At 42.8% G+C, this 23,592-nt stretch overlaps 1 protein-coding gene across 1 annotated transcript in view; it reads right to left on the reverse strand.

The window, feature by feature from the left end:
* Positions 1-23,592, reverse strand: part of TMTC1 (transmembrane O-mannosyltransferase targeting cadherins 1) — a 172,609-nt gene that overhangs the window by 133,520 nt on the left and 15,497 nt on the right. Inside the window, exons 2-4 of the mRNA XM_087722949.1 lie at positions 17,283-17,460; positions 9,616-9,689; positions 7,987-8,163 (exon numbers count right to left, since the gene is read on the reverse strand). Coding sequence (XP_087579075.1) covers positions 7,987-8,163; positions 9,616-9,689; positions 17,283-17,460 — 429 coding nt within the window. The remainder of the gene's footprint in view (positions 1-7,986; positions 8,164-9,615; positions 9,690-17,282; positions 17,461-23,592) is intronic.

A 23,592-nucleotide genomic window follows, 5' to 3' on the forward strand; every position in this document is an offset into this window, starting at 1 on the left:
AGGCATGCAAGCCATCACCCAGGTCAGCTCCACCACGCATGCGTGCACCTCCCACCGGGACTGGACTGAATAGTAAGAAGCAAATTAGACTATTGAAAGACGTACCCTCTCTATGTTAATGTTATTAAACAATGTTGGTATGTTTAACTGCATGTGCTTTAGGAGATTATTTAAACAGAAATGACACAAAAATAATAAAAAACAAAACAGAAGATGGACAATGACTAATAAAATAGAAGTAAAATGTTGTTTTAAAAAATCCTTTTTGGTTACACATTTTCCCCTTCCATTTATTTCCCCAAACACTAACATTTATCTAACTATTTGGTTGAAATTATAATAAAACAAAAAGCAAGCAGACATATAGAAAAATGAAATGTGCTATTAAAAAAAAAAAGAATCAAGCAAACTTCTACAACGGTTAAGTCTTGTCTTATTACATTTCTAACCTTTTTTGAGGGTGTCAACAGCCAGGCAGGTAAAAGTGACTCAACAGATATTGTACAACCAGAATTTTCAAAGCACCTTTGACAAAACCCCTTATCAAAAGCCACTGACAAAGCTCAGCTACCAAGGAGACAGAGAATGGGAAGAAAAGAGCAGATCTCACACCAAGATGCACAAAATTAGACCTCCGAGGACTGGCATTGGAGCTGGTGCCTTTGACTTGTAGGTCAGCATTGTGGAGTTTGTCATTCAAGGTAGTAATATATATATATATATATTTTTAAAAAGGGATTGTGAAAGAGTTGCAGAAAGATCTCTCCGAAAGTGCTGAATGCATTCAAAAACGGCAACGGTGATTGATTCAGGGTATGCAAATTTAAAAAGATGAATGTTGACCTCAAAAAAGCATACTTCACTGATACATTAATGAAATTCATCAGGAAAGAGATTTTGCCATCACAATAGGCCCATGATGGCGAACCTATGGCATGCAAGCCATTGCCCAGCTCAGCTCCACAGTGCATGTGCATGCACCTCCCACCGGCCAGCTGATTTTCGGGTCTCTGCCGTGCACGCACAGGGGAACAGGGTGCATGGAGGAGATACACATGCATCATGGGGGTCACGCATGCTCATGTGTGGGGGTCATGCATGTTCATGCACGGGGGGATAGGCACAGCCCCCCCCCAATGCGGCCTGCTTTTGCTCCCAGGAGGCTGCAGGGAGGCCCAAAACAGAGTGCACGTGCATTCTTGGGGGGGAGCACAGGGGGTCATGTGTGCATGTGCTGTGGTTGCGGGATGCACGGGGTGGTGGTGTCAGACACACATTGCATTATGGGTGTGAGCACACACGTGTTCTTTCAGCACACGACAACAAAAAGGTTAGCCCACACTGCAATGGACTGTTTGATAAAAATGTCGACCCACTTTGTAACAATTTTTAAAAAAACCCAGAATCTATGCATGGAACCTTAGGAAAGGAACGGAAAAGTGAACTGATCCGAAGGTAATGAAATAGCAGTTACAGAGGGCCCTGGATGAAACAAATTATTTGCACCCTTTTCAGTTGGGACTCAGGTCTAGGCATGGGGTTGAGACTGCTTCGGTATCACTGTGCATGGTATCTTACAATACAATACAATAGCAGAGTTGGAAGGTACCTTGGAGGTCTTCTAGTCCAACCCCCTGCCTAGGCAGGAAACCCTATATCATTTCAGACAAATGGCTGTTCAACATCTTCTTAAAGACTTCCAGTGTTGGAGTATTCACAACTTCTGGAGGCAACTTCTATTCCACTGATTAATTGTTCTAACTGTCAGGAAATTTCTCCTCAGTTCTAAGTTGCTTCTCTCCTTGATTAGTTTCCACCCATTGCTTCTTGTTCTACCCTCAGGTGCCTTGGAGAATAGTTTGACTCCCTCTTCTTTGGAGCAACCCCTGAGATATTGGAACACTGATATCATCTCTCCCTTAGTCCTTTCTATTAAACTAGACATACGCAGTTCCTGCAACTGTTCTTCATGTTTTAGTCTCCAGTCCCCTAATCATCTTCCTGAATCATCTATGGGGATTGGTAATTGGGAACATTGTCCCTGCAGTGGTTTCTCCTCCTCTCTTGGTGATTTCAAGTTAGGAGAAAATGCTGAACTCTCAAGAATTTTGATGCCAGGTCCCTAGGAACTTGGTCCTGCGTCCCTTACTGTTAAATAGCTACAACAAGCTGCTAGAGAAGTCATCCATCACTATGGAGCAAAGAATCATCAGTATGTTGATTGTTCCTAGCTCAACCTCAAGCTGATCAGGAAATATAGTCAAAGCCGCACTCCAGAGCCTGGATGGAGTTCAATAGATTTAAGACTTAATCTCAGTGGTTGTGGACTCAAATCCTTCTAACTCTTGGAGGAAATCCCACTTTGACTCTACCTGGAATTGGGCTCCTCTGCAGAGAACAAAGTCACCATCTAATTCATGGTTCCTGCTGGAATAGCAAATGGAAATTCTGGTCAGATTAGTCTTCACACAGTTCTGATATATGCAGCCAGGTGTGGGCTTTCCTTAAGTGAGAGATGTTACTGATGATCGTTCATAATTTTGCCTCCTCTTGTCTAGGTGACTATAATTCATTCCATATGATGGTTCAAAACTCTTACTATGAGGGCTGCATTGACGGTTGGTAGGTTTACAAGCACAATTCATAGTGCTGGTTATCACCTCTTAAGCTCTATGTCTATAGAGCCGAGGTGGCACAGTGGTTAAATGCAGCACTGCAGGCTACTTCAGCTGACTGCAGTTCTGCAGTTCGGCTGTTCAAATCTCACCGGCTCAAGGTTGACTCAGCCTTCCATCCTTCCAAGGTGGGTAAAATGAGGACCCAGACTGTTGCTGGGGGCAATATGGTGACTCTGTAAACCGCTTAGAGAGGGCTGAAAGCCCTATGAAGCGGTATATAAGTCTAACTGCTATTGCTATGTCATTTTGGTTGATCATCTGATCGAGGGGTGTCAAACCCACGGCCCGTGGACCAGATGCATCATGTCCTGGCCAGGCCCACCCGCAGTTTAGCGAAAAGGGAAAAAGTTGCAATACGTCATGTCACAACAACGTGATGACACGAGTTTGACATTTCTGATCGAATCCAGTAGGAATCTGCACCTCCAAGGGAATGTTGATGAGAACTTGATTGCAACTATACTTTGTGTATGCTATTGCATCAGTGATGGGTTCCGGATCCCGTTCTAAGAAAGGGCCCGGTGTCATCCATATGGACGTGTGCAGTGTGCACGCACACATGCGCAGCACATGCATGCTTCTTACCACTTCCGCAAGTCTCTGCAATGCTCCAGCTGCTCAACGAAGGGTCACACAGGGGCTGTACATTCTATGTGCATGCACGGAAGTGCCGAAGACTTAAAAGACAGGTAAGGAGCTCGGGCGGGCGGGTGGGCCCTCTGGAGCACTGTACCAGAACCGTATCCGGTGCTCTGGGCAGGCTCCAGTACGCCTGTACCGGGGCGAACTGCCTGCAACCGACCACTGTACTGCATTATTAGTTGTAGTGGTGGCAGCAAATTCTAACAGCTATTAATCGTTCCTAATAGCAATTAAAACTAAACATTGATGGGTGTTTACTCTCTTCAGAATGATATAACATATTGTAAATGCTGGGTTTTAGGAAGCAATAGCTGAAAGGAACTATCATTCTCCACTTAGAAGCTTCCCAAATGCTTTTGGCTTATTATTATGCAACAGAGAACATGGGCTTTCTTTCTTTCGTTCATATTTTGTTGCTCATCTTCTTTTGTTCTTATTTCATTGATCCTCCCTGATGACAGCTGCAGTTTCCGACAGTACTGCATTATTAGTCTAAACTGTTAGGACTATAGTAGCAGTGTTTTTTTGTTTAAAAATGGTGAGAAAACCCGTCTCGTCAAATCAGCACCCAAAAATAAAAAGGACTTCTGCAGACATATATGTATTAAACTGAATAAATTACAACTCTTGTACTTGATAACAATTTACTGTAGGTACAAAGATACAGCTTGTCAGGGCCACGTAAGCCTATTTCTAGAAGTCCTATTGTCCAGGTATTGGGCACCAGATGTTCCTGAAGCAATCAAACATAATAATTAGTATTCAATTATTATTATTTAGGGCGTTGCTAAATTATTAGCAGGTGATGGCATGGGACTAACCTTATATCAGGGGTTGGAAGCTAAGCAGGGTCAGGTCTGGATGTAATCTGAATGGGGCATCACCCTATAATCCTGCAGCTAGACCCAACTTGAAAGAACACAGTGTAAACCACATCCATATTGTTGCTATGGCGACTTCATGGGCATGAAATCACTAGACACGGTTATCTTTACCTACCCAACATGAATATCATTAGCATTATATTCTCCCTCATTGTGCTAATTATAGATTATTTCATTTTTATCACACCAGTTTTCTAATTGCTCAGGATGACTGTAAAGGTTCTCCAATCTTATTCCCACTCATACTTTAACTTCCGAGAGACAGTTTCATGCAGTGCTTATGGCATCGGGCTAGAGATGGCAAGTTCTAATCCTGCTTTGGACACAAAGCCAGTTGAGTGATCTGGGGCCAGTCACCTAGGAAGGTGGAAAGGGCAAATGACTTCCAAAAAATCTTGCCAACAAAACTGTAGGGTCATCCAGGTAGCCATCAGGAGTCAATATTGACTCAAAGGCATTAAAAAACACATCTTTAACTTCTATTTCCTTTCATTGAACCAGTGGTGGGTTTCAAAAATTTTTATAAGCTCTTCTGAAGGTGTGGCCTGCTTTGGGGGAGTGGCTTGCTGCCACGTGACTGGGTGAGCGTGGCCAATTTATAAAATGTGGTGAAACTCACTTAACAATGCTCTTGCTTAACAACCAAGAAACTCTGGCATTTGAAGCACGCAAGTCTTAAAGCTGTCATGTTACAAGACCCTTGCACCCCTAACCCTTTAGAAAAAAACAACGCAGGGGTGTTCAAACTTGACAGCTTTAAGACTTGTGGACTTCAACTCCCAGAATTCCTCCTCTCGCTCTTCATCTTGATGATGTGTGGACGGACCGGGGGAGGGAGCTGGAACCGGTTCTAAAGGGCACTGTAGATTTGTGGAACCTCTTCTATAGAAGAGGTTAGAACTGGCAGGAACCCACCCCTGCACTGAACCCACAAAAATTAAGATCTTCACTTTTCAATCTTCATATGAATTGCTCCCCAAAGGGATAAACGTGAATATGAAAATGAGTAATTTCTACAAGTTTATTATTTTGGGAGCTATATGTAATTGTCTAAGAGGTCGACCATAATTAAATGTATAATACTTGCTCTAAAAATGATAGCCTTTGATTTAGTTTGGTATGGGTCTCTCAAAGCTATAATTCAAGTCCAAAAATACTGAACTTAATGTTCAATATCAAGACCGCTTCGGGGGGGGGGGAGATAAAATTTAAAATATTTACTGAAATGTATCATTTTAGATAGATGGTAATAAGATTATCTTATACTTTAAAGGTAGGGATTCGACATAAGCTTTTTTAAAAAAAAATTGTGAAATTATAAGACATATGTAATACATTATATTATTTTGATATAGCGACGTTTATACAATATTGAGTACAGATTATTAATACTCTAATGTTCAATTGAGATGTTTGAATATAGAAAAAAGAAAAGGCATTATATCAATATTAACTATAATTTGGAAAGTCAATGCCAGTAAATGTAAAATTGAATACATTTTTATGTTCAAAGTTGAATATAATCTTAATAAATAGTGAACTGTTGTTGTACAATGAAGGTTTCTGTCTTAAACTTGATCCTGAGCTCTCTATCTTATTGTTACCTGTTATTTGTGCATACCACAAAGCAAAGTTGGCAACAAATGAAAAGAAAGAAAACAAGGCTAAAAGCTTTTCTGGCTTCCCCCTTCTTGTGCTTTTGCTAATTTATGATGTCTTTATGCATTCAGAATCTTTTAGAAGCCAAGCTGTAAATGTTTATATTTGCCACACCGTGTTGTATTGTATACATATTGTTATGTATGGAAACGTGTTAAGCTTTTGTTCAGCAAGTATCTGTTCATCATTGCACAAAAGAATGGGGTTTCCTTTATCTCCAACACTATCAAGATGCCTAAGAGAGCCAGTATGTTGTAGGTTTTGCTTGCTTGTTTGGTCATTGAACTTGTTAACGTAAAGGTAATGGTTTCGCTTTCCAGTGATATCCAACTCTAAGGCATGGTGCTAATCTCCATTTTTGGCCGAGGCATTGTCCAAAGACAATTTCCCGGGTCATATCACCAGCATGACTTTTCACCAAAGGCTCATGGAACACTGTTACCGTCCCACTCTAGTGGCACCGAATAATCTGCTTGCATTTACACGCTTTCAAACTGATAGAAAGCCTCTGGAGCCTGGGAAGGGCGAAAAACGGACCTACCGGGCCCACCAGAAGTTGGAAACGGGCCGTTTCCGGCCTGTGGGGGTGGTGGGGGAGGCCATTTTTGCCTTCCCCAGCTCCAAGAAAGCCATGCGCGCATGCACAGGGCAGCAGGGGGGTGTCACACGTGCATACGCAGGGGGCATGGCGTGGGGAGCATTACATTATGGGGGTAGGCACGCATGCACAAAAAGGTTCGCCATCACTGGAATAGGAGCTCACCCTGTTGCATGGACCTCAGGTCTCGAACCCAGGCTGTCAGCTCTCCAGCTGACAAGCCCAGTGTCTTTAACCGCTGAGCTACCATGCCCTATTCAACTTGTACAGCTGCTCAATTCACAAGGCAAATCAGGGAACGAAGACAAAACCACTCAGCAACCGAGGACACAAATCAATATGCTGTGATGCCCCTTAGAGACAGGGTCAGTCCATACTCTGGCCCCATTTCTGAATGCTGAACTAGTGTTGCAGCCTGCCAGTGGTCAGCAGAGCTGGCAGCAGATTCGGACAGTGAGGAGGTTGGGGAGGAACATGGGCCACTCTGGAGTCTGGGGAAGGCTCTGATGAGGGCTCTGTGTTGGAGGCAGAGAGGGGGCCAGAGCCGTATGCCGGTTATCAGCTGCCTTCAGAGTCAGACATTAGTGAGGCAGTCGAACAGCTGGAGACTGTTTCCAGTGTGTGCATGGGCAGGGTTCCCAGATGAAAGGAACAGCTGAAGAACTGGGGTAAACTTGAGAGTAAGGCCACAGGTGGATGATGAATGCCCCCTTCCAGAGGAAATAAAAGAGGAGCAAAAGGGGAGTGGAGTTTGCAGGAGACAATTAGTTCGCTTAATTGGTTCGTGACTCTCCAAGATTCCTTGCCAAGTTTTGCAGATATCGACCTGGCAGCTTCCCAAGCCAGATAAGGTTTGTGACCATAAATCCTCCCTTGAAAGACTTTGCTGGATGTGAATGAGCCGAATTCACAGTGAAGTAACAAAAGGGGTTTTTGTCGGGACCAGGAGTTTGCTTCATGCTCTTGGGAAGCCTCGGTCAGAGCAACTAGGTTCAGGTCCTCCTGTAGCCATGACAAGTCACTATGTGGCCTTGGGCCACTCACACTCTCTCAGCCCAACTTATTTCAGAGGATTGTTGTGGAGATAAAAGGAATTTATTTATTTATTTATTTATTTGTCTTGTATGCCGCCCACTCCCGGAGGACTCCAGGTGGCTCACAAAAGACAAGGGAAAGGGGGAAACGAGACAAAGACAACATATTAAAAACAAAACCAACATTCACAACCCATGTGAATTCCCTTAAGCTCTTGAGAGAAAAAAGTGATATAAATCTAACAAATAAAACTGATTTGGAAGGTTCTTTAGTGTGATGCCGGAGAGAAGGATAGTCCTATTTTTATGGATTTTTGTGAGCTGCTTAGAATCATTATATGATGTGTGACCACATGCATCCTGTAAATAAGCAAAACACATGACATACATGTAAATGGGCATGCTACTGGACAGATTTGGCAATAGGCTCATCTGTCTCCGCAAGAAAAGAAAAGAAAATGCCAGAATAGTATGTTACACACTCTACTCACAATCTGGATCCATTTGGTGAAAGCAGGAAGCCGTCGTACACTAGGCAGACGCCAAATACGGTGATCCCTGTTTCCTTTACCAGCATTGCACAAGTCCCAAGAAATAAACTAAGCAGCAAAAAGGACGGGGAGGCAGTGGGAGGGAAATGTTCCCCAACATAAAGCTGATCCAAACTCCTGCAAGGCAGAAGGAAAAGCCAAATGTGAAATGAAAACTTTACTATCGCTCTAGCAATATCGTGTTTCCCCAAAAATAAGACAGGGTTTTATTTCGTTTTGACCCCCGAAATAAGCGCTTGGCCTTATTTTCAGGGAGGTCTTATTATTTTTGAGGTGCAGGAGGTGATAAGTGTGGTCATCTCATAGCTGCTGGTGTGTTGCAATATTTTCATGGAGGGCTTATTTTCGTGGAGGGCTTATTTTCAGTGGAGGGCATATTTTGGGGGGAAACAGGGTAGCACTTATGTTTATATGCTGTTTCACAGTGCTTTACAGTCCTCTCTAAGCAGTTTACAGAGTCAGCATATTTCCCCCAACAACCTGGCTCCTCATTTTATTGACCTTGGAAGGATGGAAGTCTGAGTCAACCTTTTGACCATCAGGATCAAACTCCAGACTGCGGGCAGAGTTTGCCTGCAATACTGCATGCTAATCTCTGCACCACCACAACTCCTAAACCCTACAGGCTTAATCTAAACTAAATAGAAACGGAAATGAAAAATTTGAACCCAGAAACCAACCCTCCTTGTCTGTAAGAATTTATATAATTGCCCAGAGTCGTCTAGCAAAAAGGTGGCTTTACAAATTGAATAAATAAATCAGTGGCTGGGTTAGATATGGAACACAGTATAAATAGGCAAGGAGGAATTGTGTTTCCTCTCTATTGCCGTGTTATTATCTTACAATCGTGTTATTATCTTACAATCCATTCACATTAAAATTGGATTTTTCTTCTCTTTTTTTCCTTTCTGTAATTTCTATTCAAAGACTATCAGGATGTAGAGAAGAGGAGGACAACTCTGGGTGACTAGGGGTAAATTTTCAAGTTTTGCGGATAGTCAAGAATATATACCATGGGCAATTATGATGCAAATGTGGCTGTATCATATATCTTCAATGACGGGTATCAAACTCGATTTGACACCCCTGTCACATCAGGGCTGTGGCCTCAGGGGGCTGGGGGAGAGTGTGGAGTGGCCATGGGGCATGGCCAGCATGACATCTCTCATATCGGGGGGAGGGGTGACTGTGGTGGCCCAAGCACTCTGCCACTGAAAATGGAGCTCTGGAGAGCTGCCATTTTCACTGGCAAAGGGTTGCAGGAGGCCATGGCAGATGAAAATGGAGCTCTGGAGCCTGTTTTTGCTGGCAGAAGCACCGCAGGGTGGTCATTTGCTATTTCCAGGGTGGCCCCGCGGGCCAGATCTAAGTATCCTGTGGGTCTTTAAATCAACGTTTCGGTATAATGTAATTCAGTTTTCCTTAATTCCCCAGTCATTCGATGAAAGAAGGGAGGGGAAAAAGGGAGACCATGAAGGAAGGAGTCGGCGTTGTCAACATAAAATAGATCCAAAAGGTTCGCATGTTTTATTTAAAAGCAGCAAGAATTCTAAGATAAAAGACAGGTACCTATTATAGGAGAGAAAAGCCAAAAGAAATAATAGACAGGCCAGAACATCTGCTCTGCCGACTATACCCGTTACCTAAAAAAAAAAAGAGAGAGAGAAAGGCAAAATAAGTTAGCAGTTGCAATCAAACAAGACTAAATGTTAAAACTCCTGCAAATAATGTGTATATATAGCACTTACTTATATACCGCTTCTAAACAGTTTACAGAGTCAGCATATTGCCCCCAACAATCTGGGTTCTCATTTTACCCACCTCGGAAGGATGGAAGGCTGAGTCAACCTTGAGCCTGGTGAGATTCGACCTGCCAAACTGCTGGCAGCCGGTGATCAGCACAAGTAGCCTGCAGTACTGCACTCTAACCACTGCGCCACGCCGAATATATTATAGTCTTCAACTTATGAGCATTCATTTAGGAACCATTCCAAGTAACAACAGCAATGAAATAAGTGACTTACAAGTTACAACCAGTTCTCAAACTTATGAATGTTGCAGCAGCACTGCAGTCATGTGATCACAATCCAGGTGTTTGGCTTGCACTTACGACAGTGTCCTGCAGTCATGGGATCGTCATTTGTAATCTTTCCAGCTGGCTTTCCACAAGCAAAGTCAATGGGGAAGCCAGCAGGGAAGACTGCAAGCCACAGTCATGTGACATCTCGCCTAATGACCAAGAGTGAGTTGTGTAATGTCCCCATCAAAAAAGGCTGTAAAATCGGAAGCAGTCATCTACTGCCTCACTTAAAGACCATATCACTTAACATCAAATTTTCCCTATTGTGGCCATAAATCAAGAACCACCTGTAGGATAAATACTGCCAAGGTATTTAGTGACGATACTGTATGGTCATAGTGATAAAAAATCTGCAGAATATTTTAACAGAAACTATTCTTCCGAATGCCATCCAAAAGAAGAACAGGTGGGGTTGTTCAGGTAGCTTTCTAGAGAAGGCTTTCATAAATGCTTACCTCAATCATCTTTATCCATCCCTTGTGGTTTTCAGTACAGATATTCCTCGACGTATGACCACAACATTTTATGTTGCTAAGCGGAATAGTGGTTAGGTGAATTTTGTCCTGTTTTATGATCTTTTTTGCCACAGTTGTTAAATGAATCACAGCAGTTGTTAAATTAGCAACCCGGTTGTTAAGTGGACGCGGCTTCCCCACTGAGGTCGCTTGTCAGAAGGTCACAAAAAGGGATCACATAACCCCGAGTCACTACAACCGTCAGAAATATGAGCCAGTTGCCAAGCATCTGAATTTTGATCACATGACCATGGGGATGCTGCACCAGTGTGAAAAACAGTCACAAGTCACTCTTTTCAGTCCTGTTGCAACTTTGAACGGCCATTAAACAAACGGTGGTAGGTCAAGGATTAACTGTAAAGCATGATGGGAAGCCTTGAATATTTACCAATGTTAATACAATACAATACAATAGCAGAGTTGGAAGGGACCTTGGGGGTCTTCTAGTCCAACCCCCTGCCTAGGCAGGAAACCTATGCCGTTTCAGACAAATGGCTATCCAACATCTTCTTAAAGACTTCCAGTGTTGGGGCATTCACAACTTCTGGAAGCAAGCTGTCCACTGATTAATTGTTCTGTCAGGAAAATTCTCCTCAGTTCTAAGTTGCTTCTCTCCTTGATTAATTTCCACCCATTGCTTCTTGTTCTGCCCTCAGGTGCCTTGGAGAATAGCTTGACTCCCTCTTCTTTGTGGCAACCTCTGAGATATTGGAAGACTGCTACCATGTCTCCCCTAGTCCTTCTTTTCATTAAACTAGACATACCCAGTTCCTGCAACTGTTCTTCATATGTTTTAGCCTCCAGTCCCCTAATCATCTTTGTTGCTCTTCTCTGCACTCTTTTTAGAGTCTCCACATTTTTTCTACATCGTGGCGACCAAAACTGGATCCAGTATTCCAAGTGTTCTTCTAATGTAATATGTAAATAAATACAGACATGGTTGGATCTCATAAGTGAGCCCAGTAATTCTTCTCTATGATACACTTCGCTATAGGGCAGTGTTGGTGAACCTTTTCGGCACTGAATGCCAAAACGGGAGCACGCTTGCGCGCGGATGTGTGCCGAAAACTGGAAAAGCATCCACCCGGTGCGCATGTGCATGCTGGGAAGATTATCTTCTGGTTTCCGGAGTGCGCATGAGCACTGGCCAGCTGGTCTCCGTGTGTGCATGCGTGCCAGAAACCATAAGACCAGTTGTTCGGCACATGCTTGCACACCGGGTGGCTGCTCTTCCAGTTTCCGGTGCACTTGAATACCAGCTGGTCAGCATGCCGGAACCCAGAAGAACAACAGGTGATGGCTCGCATGCCCATAGAGATGGCTCAGTGTGCCACTCCCAGCATGTGTGCCATAGGTTTCCCATCATGGCTATAGGAGCAGTCAGAAATGCCAACTCTATGTTGGAAGCCCCTCCTCATCTTACACTCAACGCATGGAAAAGGGGGAGGTCCTAACATACAGGTGGTGTCCATTTTGATTGGTTTTCATTGCTTCTGCAGATGCTTTCCTGTGAAAGATAAAGCATTTCCCAGATCATACATAACTGTTCATTACACTGACTTGAGAGTTTTGTCAGTGTCCCCCAAAGTGGTGAATTTCTTAACCATTTATTCACTTTATTATAAATTCCCCTAAGTATCTTGAACGCCAAAGACTTCTTTTGAAACTTGGCTTGTGCTAAAGTTTGTTTGTCTTCCCTCTGGACTCTGTTCATTTTGATTTTTTTAAAAATCCAAGTGTGCTGTATTCTCCAACGAACGCTTCCGTAAACTTTCCCCAAATCTAATGATATACACACATAAGCACCCACTTAATCCTATTTAAATAGTGGGAGAATGTAAAAGCTGCTTGATTAATCCCGGGAAGTACTTAGAAAACTCAAGACTTCCTTGTAATGAAAAGTTTGATTTCACCCTTCCAAAAGTACATAATTTTAGGCATTTTAGGGATCCCTCATTCCCAAACCATTACACCATTACAATTAGCCCACATCTGCCACCACAACATTCCAAACCAAGCACCAGTCAACAGAAATATCAATTAGCCTTTTGCAGTGTTTCATTAACATCTGTGCAAACATCCCTTCTAATTTACAGGAATATCTTCTAATTATCTTCAAAACAGTTAAAGGGAAACTTTAAGTCGGGGCAGAAGAGAGCTAGAAAGTACCAGTAGTCAGATACAAGAAGTTTCTGTTCTCCCCAAAATGCTGTAGTAGAATCGTAAGAAGAGATTGGACAGTCTGGAATGGTATAGGTATAATGCCTGAGCAGCGGGTTAGACTACAATACAATACAATAGCAGAGTTGGAAGGGACCTTGGAGGTCTTCTAGTCCAACCCCATAGCTCTCTCTCATCCCAGGATTATATATCAACGTAAAACAGGAGTCCCCAACCTTGGCAACTTTAAGACTGGTGGATTTCATTTCCCAGAATTAAAGTCCTCAAGGTTGGGAACCCCTGACCTAGAAGATACATTTAGGTTGGTATTCCCAACAGTGTTCCTTCTAAGATGCGCGCCTGCGCGGCCGCACACGTAATATGGAAACATCGCGCAGCAGTTTCCAAGTGCCGCGCATGATCCTGTTAGATGAGAGGCCACTCTCTGCTCCCGGCGCTAACTTTTGCGCTCCTGGGCTTTCTTTGCATAATGATTGGAGTCCCTGCCGATTCTGCTCCAAGCTGCGGAACATCCAGGCTGATTTATGTCACAGAAGTTATACCTCTCCACTCTCGGGGCGGAGGGAGGGAAAGTTTTGCTATGTGGTTGGTTGCGCAGCCAGACTTAGGCGGCGGGGGAGAGAAAGCGGGCGTCTTCCGCCCTCTCTTGCTCACACTTGGCGGTTCCCAGGACAATCTAGAGCCAGCAGGGAACGAGCGACGGCTGTTGGCTCCCATTCGGATTGGATTGCGCCCACCCCCTCCTGGCAGAGGCTTCACTTGACTGAAGTGGGGAAACTAATTAACCGGCCGCTTTGGGGGGTTCCAGCTGGCTTTCGGGGCACAGTGGTATGGGGCACCGGGCAGAGAAGGCACCTCTTTTCCTGTTCCTCTTGGTGTTGGCAGGTGAATCTTGGGGAGGGAGGAGGAAAAGTGGCTGCAGAAAGGGATAATGAACTGAGGCGGAGGGGGAGCTTTTAGTGGGTGTGAGATCATGCTTTTTGCAAGACGGAGCGTGATGGTCTGGAGCCCTCAATAAAGTAGTAAACAATAAACACCCCCTGCCCCCTCCCTCCTTAGCAATGAATTAAAAACATTTATCCTGAGTTTTCACATTTCAGTAAAACGGTAAAAAAATGGGTATTTGCAACGGCTCCTTTAAGAGGTTAGTGCATGTAATTATTGTGAACTTTCCAGTTGAAAGGTTTTTAGGAGAGGGGGAGGGAATGTTATCTTTTTTGTTCCTGCTGTGTTTTGGGGAATGTCTCCCCCAGTATGGAATACTCAGTTTTTGCACACAACATGCAAAATACTAATTACTATCAATTACTTAAATGTCTTTAAAAAGCATAATCACTTACCCTATTTATTTGCCAAATGCAAATAGTTGCAAGATATACTGAGTGTCAAGAAAAATATTGAAATTAGGAGATACAAGCAACAATAATAGCTTTAGAATAATTGGTCGTCCTCTGCTAAACCTAGCAGATATAAATATGAACTGTTATTCATAAATACTAGGAAAATGTCCTTTCATGAAAAATTACTTTTTCAGTTAACTCTGCCTGGCATTAGTTGGGGGAACAGAAATATTAGTTGGCCAATTCTTAAAGAGAGCACCACAAAGAACTTAAAAGATTTTTAAGAGAGCTGGGTTTTTCATTTATATTATATGTATGAACAGAATTAACACAAATTGCAGATACCAATAAAAAATAAACAAAAAAAGGATGAAATAATGCTCATTTTTAAAAACTCAATGAAAATAAAAACAATATACCAAGAAGGGGCATACTGGTTGTGATTTGATCTCTTCGGGGGATCCTGGGGATCCCCTATACAAGTATTTTAATATTGCAGACTTGCAGTATTATAAGTCATACTGATATTATAGAACATTTTAATTAAGTGGGTCCCTTAAATAAACATAACTGAGTTTCAAATAACATTGATTTCGTTGTTGTCTTAGGTGACATCTGTGAAAAAAATTCAGGTGCTCAGGCATGAAAATGTACCACTCAAACACTATACTTTTCCGCTCACACTGAAAAAAAATTAGAGGGAACATTGATTCCCAATAGAAGCAATGCATACTGCAACATGTCCAATTGTGTCTTACCTATTGCCTGACTGGAAAAGAAGAGGAGAAACTTTGCAACTCTTGTATTTGTTTTTTAAGGACTGGAGGAAATACTCCTTTAATTTTTTTTTAAACAAGTGAGGAATCAATACTCAGTTTGTGTTAACAAAAGGAATCGTTAAGTGTATTTACGGTTTGCTAAAAAGGGATACCAAATTTGTGGACACAGCTCAAGTATTTGCTCGAATCACGGATGCCTGCTGTCTAGCTGCAAATTGAAAAACTCTGGATTAATAAGGAGGCAGTCTTCCAACAGATTCTTCGGCTCAACCATCATTGAAATAGATGCATGAATTCACAGCTTCTGGTCACGTCAGAAGGGCCTGACAGACAATGTTGGATTAAGTCCCAAAGCGAAACTCCCTCCTAAAAACATGGCAGAATTCCCAGAAATGTATTTGGTTGTTTTGGAATTTGACTTCCCCGCTTTCTTGTCCTCCTTGGATAAAAATAACAAAATCTTAGTAAGAGCTTAGTGTACTAAATAAAACCCTATGTTTTAAATCACTTTGTGATTTAAATATCATCCCCAAAATAAATTCATTACATGGCTGTATGCAAATGTTTCTCTTTTTTAATTTTTTTTTAATCTTGCCTTTATAATTATTATAAATAACTCAATGCGGCAAACATAATCCAGCACTTCTTCCTCCTCCTAGTTCCCTCATAACAACAATCCTGTGGGATGGGTTGGGCTGAGGGGGAGTGATTGGCCAAAGGCAGTGGTGGGTTCCGGGTGGTATGGCCCGATACGGGTGTACCGGTAGCAGCTGGGAGCAGCAGCTACCATACCAGAATGGTGGCTCGTTGGCCCGCCAATCCGCGTTCCTTACCGCTTTTTGAGGGAAGCGGCCCAATTGCACATGCGCACACAGCATACGGCGCCTGCGCAACCTCCACCAAGCAGCTGGGGCGTTGCAGGGCGGTGGCAGGTGCATGCATGCGCAGCACGTGTGCCTGGCCCCATCACAGGGTACTCGTTGCAATGGGATCCAGAACCCACCACTGGACCAAGGTCACCCAGCTGACATTCATGTTCCTTCAGTTTCATTCCTTCAATCATAATATTAACCTATTCTACAGGATCGTTGTATATACTATATAGCCTGTTCTGAATCCTCTAACAAAATAGGGCTGAGTTAATAGAGATTTGATTTCAGATAAGCTTAAAAATCATTATGTAACTGCTCAGTATGCTTATATTTTGATATAAGCGTGTAGTGCCAAATCATTTTTAAAATTAAGATTTATAAATCCATCTGTGTGAGGAACATTTCCAACATTTTGTATGGTACCTATAATACAGATTATTTTTCCCAAAACAAAACCTAACTAAACGATACAGGAGGCCATTTTGGGGGGTTAAGGATTTTCCAAAGCAAATGTGATTCAAGATGACCTGGATGAGATCTAGCTTCAAAATAGGCCTGTTTTATCTGAAATGTTATATCTAGTATACCGTGAGCCATTTCTGGTTCAGATAATTTATTCCCAGAAACCACAAAACCAACTCCTGGGAAAAAGCAAGGTTCAGATCCAGCATCGTGTGGAAAGTTTCAGAATTTCCAAAACAGTTTATTCCCACGTTACTTAATTTTGCACGTCTTCATTTAAAGTATATTTTAAAAAACACTGTGTGATTATTTTTTTAAACTTCTCGTTATTCTTCCATGAAACACTTGGCCTTTTTTAATTAACATTACTGATAGTAAAGATAGTAAATATGTGCTAGTCGTTCCCGACTCTAGAGGGCAGTGTTCATCTCCTTTTCAAAGTCGAAGAGCTGAAGTCGTCTCTGTGGTCATGTGGCCGGTATGACTAAATGCCGAAGGTGCATGAAACGCTGTTACCTTCCCATCAAAGGTGGTCCCTATTTTTCTGCTTGCATTTTTGCATGCTTTCGAACTGCTAGGTTGGCAGAAGCTGGGACAAGTAACGGGAGCTCACTCAGTTACACGGCGCTAGGGATTTGAACCGCTGAACTGCCGGCCTTTCTGATTGACAAGCTCAGTATCTTAGCCACTGAGCCACCCTGTCCCTTATACAATATTGATAGAGGCAGTTAATTAAAATTATTTTCAAAGTGTGGAGGCAAACTGGTATGAAAAAAAAGTCTCACTGAAATACATAGGATTTATTTCTAAGAAAACTTGCTCTACGTTAGAATGGATCTAAAGTCTTAAGTGCCCTCAAAGATCTATCACAAATATTGAGAAGATATTAAGTTTTTTAATGAAGCCAATATTACCCTTATCTTTACAGGAGAGACTATAACTGGCAAGATCTAAACTTCCACGAAATGGGATTGTATTTGTAGCTTAAAGTGATCTCGCATACTTACGGCCTCAGTGTGAATGGGATGGGCAGCAAAAAATAGAGCTGTGACAAAAGCCAGGCCACTATCCTTGAAAACAGTTTTGTCACAAGTATACATCAGCACAAGCGTCACAAGGCAATGCAGGACTACATTCAAGGCATGGAAGTAGAAGGGATTCATCCCAGCCAACAGTATGTTCAACCTGTAAGAAAGCAAAGTCAGAATTGTAACAGATACTGAATGGAAAATGCAGTTCTAGAGAGGACAGAAACTTCCATCTACACACACTCACAACCAGTTCAAATTAATCCACGCAGGGATTCTGTATTCTGCTAAAACCCGTATCTGCTCGGTGAGTCATTGGTTTATTGCAAATATTTAGAGACGGGTCACTATATTTACAAATATATGAAATTCCTTTGGTTCATATTTTGATCTGCCTATCGAAGGGTCGTCTAATCAGGCAGGTAGTTGGGTCTAGGTTGAAAATTGTGGGAGATTTGTAGGGTCCAAGACAGTGGTGGTACATATTGGGCTGGTTTGCCCGAATCCATAGTGGAAATAATAGCTGGCTCCGCCCACCCGCCCCGGCTCTATGGCATCCCATTTATGCCTTTTTTTTTTAGGCAAAGCGCATGCACAGAACGCGGAGTGCATGGACACACGTGGCACACGCGCCATTTGCAAACCAGTAGGGAAGGTAAGTGATTACTACCCCTGGTCCAAGTTACTGGTTCTCTACAACTAAATCCGTGATGGCGAACCTATGGCACGCATGCCACAGGTGCCACATGGAGCCATTCATTAGGGCACACGAGGCGTTGTGCTGGCCAGCTGACTTCGGCCTTCTTTTGACGCAGTTTTTCACCCACTGAAGGCTTCCTTGAAGCCTCCGGAGCGCGAAAAACTGGCCCTACAGGAAAACCGGAAGTTCAGGGATGGACTTCTGGTTTGCTTGTAGGGTCGTTTTTTTGCCCTCAGGAGCCTTCAGGAGGCTTCCCTGAAGGCTCTGAAGGGCAAAAAACAGCCCTATGAGCAAACTGGAAGTCTGTTCCTGAACTTCCGGCTTGCCCATAGGGCTGGTTTTTCACGTTCCGGAGGCTTCAGGGAAGCTCCTGACGCCCCCAGAGGGGCTCCAGGGGAGGAGGCTGTTTTCACCCTCCCCAGGCTCCTAGAAAGCCCCTGGAGCCTGGGGAGGATGAAAAATCACACCAAAAGCGGAGGGGGGGGGTTATGGTTGGTTTGGTTGGTTCGTTGGTTGGTTGGTTGGTTTATTCGACTTGTATGCCGCCCTATTCCTGGAGGGACTCAGGGCCTGCAGATGGAATTCGGAGGAGGTCCAATCTGTGGGATCTAATGGGTCTATGGGAGGTAATTGGCAGAAGGCGGTCTCTCAAGTACCCAGGTCCAATACCATGTAGGGCTTTATAAGTGACGACTAGCACCTTGAAGCGTATCCGGAGACCAATAGGCAGCCAGAGCAGCTCGCGGAGGATAGATGTAACGTGAGTGTACCGAGGCGCACCCACAATCGCTCGCGCGGCTAGTCATGCACGCATGCACGCTGGGGGTCGTGAGCATGGCATTATGGGTGTGGCATGCCCGTGCACGATCCCCCTGTTCTCCTCCCACTTTTGGCACGTGAGGCAAAAATGTTTAGCCATCACCGTACTACATCATCTCATTCCTTTCTGTATCAATCACTTCTGCCAATCCTCAGCCTGAAATAGAAAGGAGGAGGAAAAGTTCTTTCCTTTTCCGTTTACAAGTACTTTTTTTCTTGGCTACATGGAACTAATTTTAGCTCCACCCTGGCTAGCAGAGCAACAAATGTTTACAAATGAGCATGATATAATTATGATTTCCCCTGGGACGACTCCTTTGTTTCTGTGGATGAAGCTGAGCGAAGCCAAAGAAGCAGAACATTCAGTTCTGTCGAGAAGTTGAGCCCAGCAGCCCATCTCTCTCTGTAGTAGGATCCAGAGGACAGGAGAGGCTCATCAGTTGAAGGAAGAGAGTATGGAATCAAGAGAAAGCATACAGCTTTGGCTTAAAGATTTTGTATCTTGGCCTAAACGTCTGAAGAGCAAGGTGTGTGAGGGAGATCAACAAAAGTCAAGATGGAAGCCATGAGTGTTATGATCTAGGTTAAAGAAGGGGCGAGGTTTGTTCACATGGCTGTCAGCTTCTTTGTGAATTTTTGACACTTTCCTGGAGATGCTCCTGCTGACGATTAAGACAAAAAGGGTTGGGATGGAGTAAGGGACATTCAGTTCTTCCCCGAATCTCTGATGTGCTATTGAAATACCAACCCTCTCTGGAAACTCCTTTCCCCAAATCTATCTTTAGTAAATCAATTTGATGCCCTGTTGTATCTTTAATAGTTGCTAACCAGGCAGTACAAGCATAAGCACATGGCTGCGAAAGGAAAAGGACAAAATGCGAAAACGGCTAGACTATGATGTTGGAATAAAAATATGGTAGTGACTGCAGAAATTGACAGGAGAGTATTAGTGCCTGAATTAGCACAGTGATATGTGATCTGATTAAAACATTTAGTGTTTTATTAAATACATAAATCCAATTGAAGGTGCCACACTGCATGTCCTAATGAACTGTTATTTAGCAGTTTTCCATGGCAGGATTTTTTTTTACTCTCTTCTATTTGAAGATAGCTGCACTGAAGAGCCTAAAAAGACCATGGGACAGAGGAAGGCACTTTGAAAAACAAAGCAAGCACTAAACATCAGCATATTACTCTGTTATCAAGGAAATGGACCATTTGGTTCTCCTGCCCATCAAAGGTTGGACAGCAAGAGAAATAAGAACTCTCTCCCTCAGCAACTCCAAGAAACTAGATTCTAAAAATGAAAGCATCCACCTCTGGATAGTCGTAACAACCTTCAGTATCAGAACACAAAATTTTCACGAAGATTGAAGAAGAAAGGGGATTACAGGTCTTTCCCAGGTTCCGAGAAGATTGAAATATCATGTTAACATTTCCGAAGATGGTTTATTGAACAAATCACAATGATTGGATTCACATTTCACTAAGCTCAAACCAGACAAACTTTATTATGGCGTATTGCAGTGCATTCTGGCTTACTGTTATTTCATCCCATCGTCCAGGGGTGCAAGTGATGCACAATTTTCTCCACAATATACCATATTTTTCGGAGTACAAGACGCACCTTCCTCCCACCCCCCAAAAAAGAGGGTGAAAATCTGGATGCGTGTTATACACTGAATACAGCATTTTTGGCCTCCTGAAACCCTGCCCACTTCGCAAAAATGGACGTGCAGAGGCTTTGGGAGGCCTGAAAAGTGCTCCTGGGGGTTGGGGAGGGCAAAAATGAGCAAAAGACAGGCCAGTTTTTGCTCGTTTTTGCTCCCCCCCGCCAGCCCCCAGGAGCACTCTACAAGCCTCCCAAATCCTATGATGCCGTTTTTTTGCAAAAAAAGGTCCATTTTTGCAAAAAAAACAGGCTGTTTTTTGCTCGTCCCCCCCCCCCAGGAGCACTTTGCAGGCCTCTCAAACACTCTGCATTTCCCATTTTTCACAAAAAAATGAGCTGTGCAGAGGGTTTGGGAGGCCTGCTGTATGCAAAAAACTTTGTTTTTAATTTACCTCTTCCAAATCTTGGTGCCTCGGATATATCTAGCTTCTTCACTGCCCCTTACCCCATCACACACACACACACACACACACTCCTCTGGCTGCACGCCGTCGGAGTGATCCTGCCGAGCTTTCGTTCCGGCAAAGCGTTGCAGCCGATCTGTAAAGGCAGACCGGGTGGATGGAAAGAAAGTGGGGAGAACCTTGAAATGGGGTGGAGGGACACAATACAGTGAGATAGGGGCAAAGTGAGAGGGGCAGTAAGGCCAAAGCAAGGAATGACACCATGGTGACAGGCAACTCAGGGCTGATTTGTATCAAGAAAAGAAATTCAGAAGGTTTATTTCAGTGAATAACAGTGTACATTACCATAAACACTATATAAGTATTTTAATATTGCAGACTTGCAGTATTATAAGTGATACTGATATTATATAACACTTTTAATTTAGTGGGTGCCTTGAATAAACATAACTTTGAGTTTCAAATAACACTGGTTTCGTTGTTGTCTTGGGTGACATCTGTGAAAAAAATTCAGGTGCTCAGGCGTGAAAATGTGCCACTCAAACACTATATTTTTCTACTCACTGAAAAAAAAATTAGAGGGAACATTGGTCACCAACGAGACGTTGAAGGTCAAATCTACTCATAAGTCATCCCTACTTATAAAGCTCATGGACTGACGATAGCTGGCCAGAATTCATCCAAATGTTTTCCATAACTGAGGGTGGTCTTTCATTCCCCTCAGCTTCAGTCCAAATTCTTAAGCACTACAGCACATTGGTTGATATGCGCTCCTACTCTCCAGAGACGGAGAACTCTGCAAGTATAAATAAACGAGACATGACAAGATCAAGGATGGGAATTGCAAGACAGTTCTGGCTCCCAAGGATTTCTCTTCAAGCTGTCTTAAAAGGTAGCTCTTTGGAGCCATATGAGTAAAAAGCAAGAAAAGATAGTTTCGCCCTGAACCTTGTTTAGGTTGCTGAAATGACTGATTTAATCATCTCACTAAGCCACAGTGTGTTCTATCTGGCTTGGGTTTAATATGATTTTTAACAGAGACACTATAATTTAGACAACTTAACTTAACAACTTAAAATGTTATATGAAGCCAGCCAATTATGATTTATGCAACTGACCAAGAGTGGCCAGATTTTCTGGGCTAACGGGCATACTTGAGATATTTGATTGACATGCAAAAGGTCGCCTCCCTCCTCCCCCATCAAAATATATATATCTATAATAGGGCAACAATAAAGGCTAATTCTTATTTTATCCTATAAGTATCTAAATTTAAATATATTCAATATGATTATATCCCCATCTTTTTGCCACATTAGAAATTAAAATTTTAAGAGGGGGGATGAGGAGGGAAAGGAAGAAAGGGGAAAGCAGAGGAAGTAAGGGTGGGGAATTAAGAGTAGGAGAGAGGGTAAGGAGGAGGAGATGGGAGGAGTGGGGGAAAGAGAGGGGAAGAAGAAAGGAGGAAGGACAGGAAGAAAAAAGAAGGCAGAGAAGGGAGGTTGAGAAGATAGAAGGAGCAAGGTTGTTGCAAAATATGATGGAGGCACGGGGTGGCAAGAAAGTGACCCAAAATGTATTGTATATACTGTATTTGTAAAAATAATTATAGAGATTAATGACAAAGGTTAAATAGCAACTATAAGAATGTATATTTGTGAATGAATTTGAAAGGGAAAAATAAAAAAATATTAAGAAAAAGAAATTAAAAATTTAAGACTTTAAAGGGCAGCTTACAGCATTTGGAACTCAGTGTGAACATCTCTGAAATAAATCATTGCTAAACAAACTGGACTTAGTACACAGCCAATGTCAACTTGCATCTGACTGCAGATTAGCAAAACAACTGAAACAAAACAGTGGCTTAATATTTACATGATCTGCCTGATTAAAGAACCTCCAGCTGTACAGCAACTTAAAAAAAAAACTACCTAGATCTATTCACTAAAGAATTCAGAACTCCAGTTCTGAATTACAGGCACTGAAATTCTGTGCATCTGAAGAGCAATTGCTTGGGAAAATCTTTTTGAATATAGGAAGTCCTTGACTTACGACTACAAATAGGACCAGAATTTCGGGAGGTAAGTCATGAAGGTTGCAAGTCAAGGCTCTCACATGACCAGACCTGATTTTATGACCATATAATAAGTGCAACACATTCTCCTAAATAAATGAGAGATTTTGGCAGAAACCAGCAAAAAGACAACAAAACCCAGCAAAATAAATTGTGGTCATGTGCAGAGGTGGCATTCAGCAGGTTTTGACTGGAGAACCGGTAGCAGAAATTTTAGTAGTTCGGAGAACCGGTAAATATAACCTCTGACTCAGTGGTGGGATTCAGCCAGTTCGCACCTATTCGGAAGAACTGGTTGTTAACTTTTTAAGCAGTTTGGAGAACCGGTTGTTGGAAAAAATCTCCTTTTGTTTCTTTCCACTTTACAGGGCTAATTCTGTCAGGAAGGCAGGAAGGAAACATTCTGGTTTTAATTCTAGCCTAATCTTTATTGCCCTGCTTACAGAAACTGCCTCTCCCGTTAACCCTTATTACATTGCAACTGCTAAGACGAAGCACCCATTGACATGAGTGACTTTGAGTTGGCCATGGCCACCAGTCACATGACCACTGAGCCACGCCCACCCAGCCGTTCATTAGGGCAGAGAACCGGTTGTTAAATTATTTGAATCCCACCACTG

The sequence above is a fragment of the Thamnophis sirtalis genome, unplaced genomic scaffold (genome assembly GCF_051295495.1).
Source record: "Thamnophis sirtalis isolate CommonGarterSnake01/CBP01778 unplaced genomic scaffold, rThaSir2_p1.2 scaffold_9, whole genome shotgun sequence".
Lineage (NCBI taxonomy): Eukaryota > Metazoa > Chordata > Lepidosauria > Squamata > Natricidae > Thamnophis > Thamnophis sirtalis.